The sequence below is a fragment of the Abrus precatorius genome, unplaced genomic scaffold (genome assembly GCF_003935025.1).
Source record: "Abrus precatorius isolate BTA unplaced genomic scaffold, Abrus_2018 Scaffold8, whole genome shotgun sequence".
NCBI lineage: Eukaryota > Viridiplantae > Streptophyta > Magnoliopsida > Fabales > Fabaceae > Abrus > Abrus precatorius.
In genome coordinates, this window is record NW_020874428.1 from 198,118 (window position 1) to 208,506 (window position 10,389).

Consider the following 10,389-nt stretch of genomic DNA (forward strand, 5'->3'; position numbering starts at 1 on the left):
GTGTTAAACGTTTTTGGTCTGATATTTTTTATTTCCAAATATTTATCAAACATGGTGTACAGAAGTGTGATATGGAGCAGAATTTCAGAGTTGGATTCTGATCAAACATAGCATTATAGTGTACAAGCGGGAAAGTGGATCATCCAACCTCTCCTGTCTCTTCGGCTTTATTGACTATACAGAGCATACAAAATTCATCTTGTCAATAAAGGGATATTTTAGTGTCATGCCTCATAACACAAATCAAGGTAGCGAAAAGAATCCTCTTCCACTTTTTGTCCGTTGGAGAGAAACCCTGATTCGTTCCCACCACAAAAAAAGAGTCATCATTGCCGTATACATGAGCCTCAGCGCTTGCTGAACTCGTTCTGCAATCTCTTACTTTCAGTGTTTTACCCAAATATATATTATCCACCTGCCAATTAGATGCAGCAATATAACGTTTTATAAAATGAAAATAAGTAGTCAAACCAATTATTATGATGTAGGAAAGGAAAAGATAGCTACCTATTAAGAAAAAGGGTTATTGACTTCCAATAAGCGAGGGGGAACCTCCTAGTCGAACTGGTTTTAAGTTTCTTAGAAGCTTTCTTGCATACTCAAACGCTAATACAAGGAGACCAATGAAGTATAGTAGGCAGAGATGTAGTTTTTCTAATACGTAGCACTTAAAGGAGACGTTACTTCCAGCCTGAGTGTTTGCTCGGATTAACACCCTTTTCTCTTTCCACCCTGCACAAGACCAGTAGATCTTATTAGAAACAATGTGCACACCCAAGCACGCTAATAATGACTTTTTGGAATAACGTATCTTTTAGTTTCCAATATCATCCAGATAGATTATTGCAACTTCAGGCCATAAGCTTAGATTCCATAGGTATTCATGAGATAACTGGTAACTTTGGACCCACCGGTTAGAATTAATTAATATATGTATCATCTTTCAAATTAGGAAGCATGCGATCCAGACCATGAGTTTCAGCTCATAGGGAGTGACAGACCCAGAAATTTTGGGCAGTGACCAGGTGGGGGCAAACCTTTTGGTCATGTGCCTGGTATCTTTTTCGGTATTTTCAAGCTGTGATATTTCTAGTGTGTTTTTCATGGAAAGCAATGTTAATTTGATTTATCATTTTGTTTTGGTGTTATGAGAGCTAGTTCATCTCATAGGAATTCACCTGTAAATTGATCTGGGGCTGGGTATGCACTGATGAAACATGGCTCTGAGTTGTGTCTGTAAGGATGGGCTGTTGGGTGATAATTAAATCATCTAACCATGTAGGAAATCAACTAAAAGTTTAACACTCCGTGAATGAAATTGGTTTTTGCGACTGAGAGGAGAGTTGGGTGAAGTCCAAAAGAGAAGAATTGGCTGTGGTTTGTTAAAATTAAAATTTACCCAGTGAACCTTGTATTGAAGCAGACCTTCTTAGGCCGTGGGGTAAAAAATGGAAAATCGTGTATGAAAGTAGTAAATTTGAGTGGGGACCCTTGCCCTAACCCACCAACGTGGGTCTGTCCCTGCTTGGAGCTTAGACATTATTACCATACATGCCGACAACCCACCAAGCTACAGAAAACAGTCATGGCATGAGTTGTGTGAGCTCATGCTAAGTTGCAAAGTGCAAGAGAAACTATAACCTTCAACGTTGAATACTCACAAGACTGTTTTTTTGGCAAATTAGTCCAATCATGTGGGCTCATCTTCACTTCTGATGCCTTGATCAAGTCAAACAATGCTTGATTAACCTGAATTGGTAAATTTTAAGTCTAAGTCTAATGCAACTTGAGAGGAAAAGTACAACATGTAAATTGCCAACATGGTATATATTACATGCAAATTATACCTCTTCAGGCCGCTCGTGACTTACTAAATGACCTCCATGTAGATCTACCATTCTAGCCACTGGATGAAGTCTCTCAGCAAGTCTCCTTGCATAATATATCTGAGCAATTATATCATGCCTGAATGAGGAGGAAATGTCTCAATCTCTAACTCAAGGTTAAATAAAAATATTAAATGCATAAATTATGTATCTCTATGCAGTGTTGTCATGCATAATTTGCTTTATGTGCATGACAGATTCAGGGTCAAGTTCCATTTGTATTTTGAAGAAGACTTTTCTATTAAGCAGCATAACAATAAATGTCTGCCAAACACTTTACACACCTGCCATGGATGACTGAAACAAGAAAACCTGAAGATTTGATCACCTCAATCTCTGTTTGAGTCATTTTATGTGTCCAACATGCATTTAGTTGGCCATCAAAACCATAATTGGATTGCATCCCTGTTGTTGATATACCTTTAACATATTGCTGAAAGAGACAGTGGCTTGAATTAGGAAAATAAGTTAAAAATTTTCAAATACTGATCATGAACAGCATGATGATTAGCGTTGATTGCTATAAGGTGGTTGGGAGTTGAGAGGGAAATGAAAGCAAAGAGAGTAATCAAATGGTGACTTTTCTTCTCCTTATTTGGATGTTCAAACTGAACAAGGTAAAGGAAATGAAGGGGTAATCATTAAAGCCAATGATTCATTATAATACATATTTGTAAAGTTAACTGTAATTAATGGATACCAAAATTAAATTTCTATTCAAAACTAATATTTAGGCAGAAAAAAAAAACTAGACTTCCATCTTAGTGATGCAAGGGTTTCGTGAGTGGAGTTACTCGGGGATGTATTCCTTAACAGAATACATTGTATGGGGTTACTGTTCAATATACTGTCTTGAAATCATAATGAGCGGATAAAATATTAATTGGAATTTGGTTGGCTTGTATCATCATTAATGGTTTATATTGAACTCAACTCAATATTAAGATTGATTAATTGAAGAAGCCTTAATGATATTTATTTAATTTTAGTCAATTTACTATATAGATATAGCTAGGTTTGAAATTATTAATTTCTCCTCCAAAATTCTCCAAATTGAGGAAAATCAGAAAGGTGAATGTCAGAGGATTTTGGATGGTTAATTGAAAGTTCTCATTAGTCATTCCCCTTTCCTTCTAACAAAAGCCTCCCGACTTTATTCCCTATCCAAGCATATACCCTTGTGCACAGCAAAAATAATCTTGAGACTTGTTTAGCCTTGCTGTTAATCAAGGAATTTTCAGTGAAACATAGCAAACATTAAAGCTTTTGATTGAGAGTTTGAAAAGAGAGGGAAGGAAAGGGTTTGAAGGGTAACGGACGAGAAGGGAAAGGAGGAAGAATGAGAGTTAATACAAAACCTTCCAATTTAGGGAAACTTAAAAAACATAGGATTAGGAGGGTTTATAAACCCTCCCCCTTTCATCTAAAAATTCCCAAACAAAGATAACCATTACATAAGCCCTCTCCTTACTCTCAAAAACCAATTCTCAAACAAAGCCTAAAAGACAGGTTTTGAAAGGAAAATTTCTGATGTGTATATGCATTTTTAGTCATGGTGGTGTATCTTTATAGACTATTTAATTACAGGGACCTAGCTGCAACCATCTGCTTAAGTTCCAGCATCAGGTATATTGCTATTTAACTAAAGAGACAAACACACTGTTACAGCACATAAGGGGCCATTTGATTTGAGAAAATGATTTTTGTTTTCACTTTTAAATACAAATTTGTCACCTTGTTTTCATTTTTTATTCATGTTTTCCAAGTTTGCATAAGAAACAATGAAAACAAAAAAATTGTTGCTTTCACTTTTCATGCATAAAGTTTTGAAAACAGGAAACAAAATGAAAATAATGTGCAATTTTTGTATCTAAATATGAAAACAGAAAATAAAAATAGAAAATATTTACTTAAACCAAACAGCTCCTTAGTTAAGATAAGCTTTTTCAATTAATTTTACCTGATATAAGATGGATCTCCTCTTATCGGCTCCAACGTATTCCTCAAGATATTCCTGAATGTCATATATAAAACTTATCTATAAGATTCATCTTTAGGACAAAATGAACACAGATTTCTAGCTATTAGTAACTGTAGATTAAAGTTGTTACAAGAAATAGACAACCATCAGCTTAATGTTAATATTCATGACAAGAGCAAGACTCTTGACTAGAGTACATCCTAAGTGATTCAATTTTTTAAATCACCACACACACTTGCCATAACTGGGGAAATAGTTGGGAGAGAGGTTAGGAATACGACTTGTTTATTTGTTAAAGAACAAAACCAAGAAAGTTTAATTACTTGTGAGTAGTGGGTGTCCAAGTCAACAGCAGCCCTTTCTTCAGCAGTCTTTGCTTTCAAGAAACGGTAAGCAACAGAGAATGTTTGTCGGTCGAACTGCAAAACATAGAACAAGTGAACCACCTTGTAAGTGTTTGAGGTACCATGTCCAAGTTCATGATACCTTAAACTTGACATGAGGGCCGCAAGCATGGATCAGACATTTTATATCTCACTGCAAATACATTTTCTGTTTACTTATATATTAAGCATGTGAACGATTATAAGATTGTACACAGCAATATTTTTTATGGCTACTATCATAAGGCTGCATCTTGAGCCAGAGAATTACCATTTCCTTTTCTAACAGCTGAGGCATCTTTTTCTTTAATTCCTATTTTATCAGTGTCAACGACAAGGAAATTTATTATAGTTGATCAACTTTTTTCTTTCGACTGTCAAAGATGACTAGAGATACACAGTAAAATATTAAAGATACAATCAACAATAGGTACAACCAGAGATTAGGGGATTTTTTCCAACATATCCCAACCATATTATTATTCTGATACAGCAGTTCAATTTGCAATATACTGCCAATTTTTCCCGAAATTCATTCCTAATTCTTAGTCATCTAAATCCTAAAAACACTAAAAGAGGAATCCCTCTCAACAACACCTTCAAGAAAAATAGCTTCCACTACCATTGGAGGTTTCCCAAACAATGATAAGGACAGATGATTAAAAGATTTACTAGTTGCCACTCCATTACCCAAATTTACTCATACGTAGTTGATGGACAACATATGATCATGAGATAAGCGTTTTTGGAAGTTTGGTCAACTTACCAGGTTCTGAGACGTGACACGCTTTCTAACCTTATTACCCAACAAACTTTACCCATAAACTAGTATCTAAAAGCGGCAAGGTTGCATCGGTTCCAAACTCAGCATAATTCAAACAATTTAGCAACTAAAATCTATAGCAACAACAAAATTCTATCCAATATACCACAAGCATAAAAATATAGTTTTGAAAATAGGTCCTCACCGCAACCACAATTGTAGAATTCCAAAAGTTATACACAATACAATATAATACCTTGGGAAAACATTGAAAACCTCCACCCGTAACATTGAGCAACGCCAAGGAGAGGACTCTATCAGGAACCATTGCCGCAACTTTACAAGCTATCATAGCTCCTGTTATTATAGAGAAAAGCAATTGAATTACATTAACCTATAACTTAAATTAAATCTATTCAGTTATAAAAAGAGTCAGCACTCACCCATTGAGTGGGCAAAAACATGGGCTTTTTTCCAACCCAGATGATCTAATAAAGCTATTGCATCCTTTGCCATGATCTTGGTTCTGCATCCACCGCATGTTAAAATTCAGGAACAACAATATCATTTCCAATTTTCCAAAATAAATAAATAAGTAAAGCGGAACAAAAATGAATAAAGGAACTCACGAGTATTCGGATTTTTGGACGGGCACGGAGCTCTGACCCACGCCCCGATTATCAAACACGCAGACTTCGATGCCGCTACCATTGCCGTCGCCGGTCCAAACGTCGTCGTCTTCGTTGGGGACGGTGGTTCCAGTCAAGGCCTTAACTTGTGGGCCCCACCCGTCGTGTGTCGAGGCCAATCCTGATCGTTCGTTAATTCGATCTCCGAAAAATCAGCAAATTTTGGCAAGTAAATAGAATAATATTTTATTTAAAAAAAGATGAGGGAGGCGATGAAGGACCTATGATGAGGAGCACTTTGGTTGGACCGTGACCGTAAGTTCTATAAAATATCTTTACGTCATTGTTGAGGGGCGCGTCGGCGGGAGCGACGGCGTTGAAGGCGGCGACGGAGGATTCGCGGGTTCCGACGTCGCAATACGGCATTGTTTGAGAGAGAGAGAGGGAGAGAAGGTGAGAGAATGGATGGTGTTTCGTTGGTGGGTATATAGTGGAGAGGGACGTTGGGCGGGAACACGTGGCAGATAAGAAGTGGTTGATGATGCCACGTCGGATGGGCGGTTTGGCTTGGTCGACGCGGATTGAGATGGTGTCAAAGTCAAAATGGTGAGTCCAAAATTGTTATCAGACGAAGCACCGCACGGTTATGACCTGTGAAACGTGCTTCCTTTTTAATTACCCGTTAGGTGGCTGTTTAAATTAGTATTGGAAAGTAACAGCGGAAAGGAAAAATGGATATAAATTGTCACTTTTTCAATAATTCTTACTAACCCCAAACGAAATGTTTTTTTATTTAGTGTTTATCAATTATTTTTAATTAATTTTTGTATGTAACATGTGAGTATTCGTTCTTAATTGAAAGTTATTTTTGATAATTTTTTTAAATAGAGTATTTTTAAGAATTAATTTTAACTATAATCATTTTAATTATTATTTTTAGATTAAACACTTCTTTAAAATTTATTATTAATCTCTATATATAATTTGTGAGTATTATTATTTTTTTATTTATGAGTAATAATTTTTAAATGACGATATTTTTAAAAGTTTTTTTTGAATGAGAGAGTTTTCAAGAGTGAGTTTTAATTTTCAATAACTTTTAGAGATTAAATATTATATATATATATATATATAATTTATCAATATTAATTCTTACATGAGTAATTTTTAGAAGTTAGTTTTCATTATATTATTTTAGTATTTTTTAGATTAATCATTTATTTTTTTGATTTATTAATAACTTCTATATATAACTTATGAATCTTAATTTTAGAATTTGAGTGTTTTTTCAAATAAAAGTGTTTTTAGGGGTTATATCTTATTTTCATAATTTTAAGTTTTTTAGATTAAATATTTGTTCTTTTAATTTAATATTAATCTCTATTTATAATTTGTAAGTTTTATTTTTAAATGAGTTTTTTTATGTAATTTTTAATATGTCTTACACTTTAAAAATTTAGTAGATTTTTTTTTGGTAGATTTAGACTTTAGAATCAATTTTGTGAAAGGTAAAATCTATACGTCTTTTGAAAATTATATTTGGCCTCTTTAAGTTTTTTTTTTTTTCAACTCTACAAGTTCAACTAGTGATATTCTATAGGGTGAGATAGAAATATCCTTGACAACAGTTGTATGACAAGCTTCTGGATATGGTAACATGTATACTTATCAATTCAAATTCTTTCTCGACCTTTAAGGAAGTTAGTAACATATACAATTGAGTATTATCTTTAATGCATGTTAATACTTAGTTAAAAGAAAAATTTAAGATTTTTAATTTTCATCAAGAAAGTTCCTCTGTAACTACAGTTCTCATGTACCATATTTGGTCACTTAGACTAGACTTTAAGTATATCTTTGTAAAGTAAATATGCACGTGTTCTATGGGTTTATTTTATTTTTTATTAAATTGATTTGTTTTAAAATAAAAAATATATAATTTAAATATAATTATATTAAAAAAGATCGTCAAATATTTCTTTATATACAACATTTTTTTATAAATCTTATATATTTTTAATTCTTTTTAAGTTTGATGATTTTATAAAACTATTCGTTATTATAAAATTTAATAAAAATAATTATAACAAAAATTTATTAAATATAAAATTTTTTTGCCATATGAATTGTAAAATTTAAATAAAGTATCCTTTAATTTTTGACTTATGCATTTATTTATATTTATTAAACTAAATTTATATAATACATCATTCATTTATAATTATAATAATAATAATTTAAATAAAAATAAAAAATAGAGCAACTAAGTTGAAAACAAAAATAAAAAATGTATTTATTTAACTAATATATAAAATTTTAAAAATATGATTTCAATATAAATATATACAAAACAAACTTTATGTTAATACTTTAAAAAAATTATATTAAACATTCTTTGTTATATAAATAAAATTACTATACAAAAATATTATAAATAAAAACTATTAATAATACAATATATATTTTTAATTTATAAGTTTAGTCGTTGATTAACACAAAAATAATTAAAAGAATATAGAATTGAATTTTTTTAAATGATTAAATTATTTTACATTGTTAGATAATTAAATAGGATTAATATTAATATTATAAATAAAATAGTTTTATTAAATAACTAATTAAGTATAAAAAAATTATGTTATGTGTTTTTTTTTTTCTAAATATCAATATTTTACTAAGAATAAATTTAGAGTACAAGGAGTATTTTATTTTGTTATAATTCTAAAGAAAATTAACAATACATATTAAAGGATTATTAATCCAATTCACATATATAATCAATCTTCCCAAAGGTATGCTATAAACCACTTCCAAGATACATATTCCAAGCATTTGGTCTAAGCGTTGACCCTTCATATAATTGTTTTTCATAACTTTAGATTGACCTCGTAACTTAGAGTTGAAGTCGTGCTTCTTCCTCCTCACCTTGTGAAGTGCATTCTTAACATTGATTCTTTCCAGCACTATTGCCTCAACAACAACATTAGATTGAAGGGAATCTAGTCATTGACTCAATATGTGATTAGCCTCATTTAACCCATGAGAAGGCTCAATAATCAGGCCATCATAGTCGCCAATAAACCCTTTTTATGTCACATCCTTACCTCTTATTGGTCCCTTATCAATAACACTCCGTTGTCATAGTCTTTCATCAGCTCTCATGTCCTACCAATTCTTTTCTTCATAAGTTTCGACCAACAAAGGCTCACCTTGATCAGTTTCTTTTTCAAACACATCCTCACCTAATCGCACAACATCTACATGATTATTGAAAATCAAGTAATTATTGATATTTACTTCATAATATGAATTCTCTCTCATTCACGCATTTACTACTTTTTCTATAGAATTTGATTCCGTACTTTCAAACTCATCTTGATATTGTGCAATGTTTAGCATGGAATCACGTAAATTTTGTCCCTGATAATCTACCTCTTGTTCCCCCTTTTTCGTGCTTTCCACACCATCTTTGGTTATTGTTTTCTTTTATTACGCTTCCTGCTGTTAGATCACAACCTTTTTGTATATTTTTTAAATTTCTTTTCAAACATCTCCTCTCCACTTTCATTTCACACTTCTTTCCGTTGTTTAGGTCTCTCTTTGTTCTTCCTGACCACTACCTCCATAAAAAATCTTTGCCTTACCTCCCTATTCTTGGGCATCCAAGTATTCTCTCTCATTTTCATTCCTTTTTCCTTATAATCTTTTTTATTGTATTGTGAAATATTAACATTCAACTTCATCCTCGAATCCACACGTATTGTAGGTTCTTCTCCAACCTAACTCAACTATCCACCTCCACAAATTGAACAAATCTGAAGGGCTTTCCATATCTGTCTCTTTTGGATAGAATAAACACATCGATTACCTTGTCCCATCGGTAGAACTCCCTCCAAATTTTCTTTATTGTATTTTTTCCTAAGAAGTTGAAAAAACAGAACGTGGTAGACTCTTTCAAGATCCTCCTTAAGTATCCTCCAAAGTTAGCATTTGTTTTCGAGGCCACTGTTATATCGTGACCTATAGTTTACTGGAAAATCATTAGCCCCTCTCCCTCTTTCACCTAATACTTTTCATTTCTCAACAACCTTATAGTCCTATCTTTGTCCCTTACCTCTTCTTTCTCTCACTCTCATACACTCTTTCTCTTTCATAATTTATTTTTTTCTGATTTACATCACAAGCAGTTGCATACACAATTTTAATTATGCCTTATACATTAATTATATAGTCATTTTAATTGACAATTCTTGATGAATAGTTTCAGATAAAACTATTTCTCACAATATTTAATAATATATAAGCAATTGATGCAAAATACTAAAAAGTTTAATTTCAACTTATCTAGCTTAATCTTTTTTAAGTAGGTATTTTTTCTAAAGGTATATTTGGAAGGAAAAAGAGTGTATATTTTTTAATTTTAAATTAAAAAAATTTATATATCATTTATGATAGTAAATACATAATTAATATATTAAATATATGATATTACAATAATTTATATCTTTTATTTTAAAAAATATATATATTTAAAATGCAAAATTTATCTTCTCCACTCTTTTTCTTTCAAAATTTCCTTTTCAAATGATATGAATAGATTCAAGTATTCACTTAAGAAATAAAACTCCTTAAATTTAAAATCTTCAATGGATGTTGATAAGTAACTAACAATTCTCTCACTGATAATAAATTGATTCCTCTGTATAGTTGCAATAATTTAGCTTAAATTTTTTTGACTTTTATACTA

At 31.8% G+C, this 10,389-nt stretch overlaps 1 protein-coding gene across 2 annotated transcripts; it reads right to left on the reverse strand.

The window, feature by feature from the left end:
* LOC113846938 (putative aminoacrylate hydrolase RutD) lies at nt 1–6,140 on the reverse strand. 2 transcript variants are annotated; one of them, XR_003501739.1, is made up of 12 exons: nt 5,924–6,140; nt 5,643–5,823; nt 5,457–5,539; nt 5,270–5,370; nt 4,191–4,286; nt 3,847–3,900; nt 2,171–2,319; nt 1,848–1,965; nt 1,662–1,749; nt 1,179–1,570; nt 508–732; nt 1–415 (listed from the first exon to the last, which is right to left on the reverse strand). XR_003501739.1 is itself a non-coding variant. In XM_027475716.1 (11 exons), the coding sequence occupies exons 1-10, from the start codon at nt 6,066–6,068 to the stop codon at nt 524–526; spliced, it is 1,224 nt and encodes a 407-aa protein (XP_027331517.1). In that variant the 5' UTR covers nt 6,069–6,140; the 3' UTR covers nt 1–415; nt 508–523. The 2 variants fall into 2 exon arrangements, 1 of the variants encoding a protein (XP_027331517.1); XM_027475716.1 differs by lacking the exon at nt 1,179–1,570.
* Nucleotides 6,141–10,389: the final 4,249 nt, after the last annotated feature.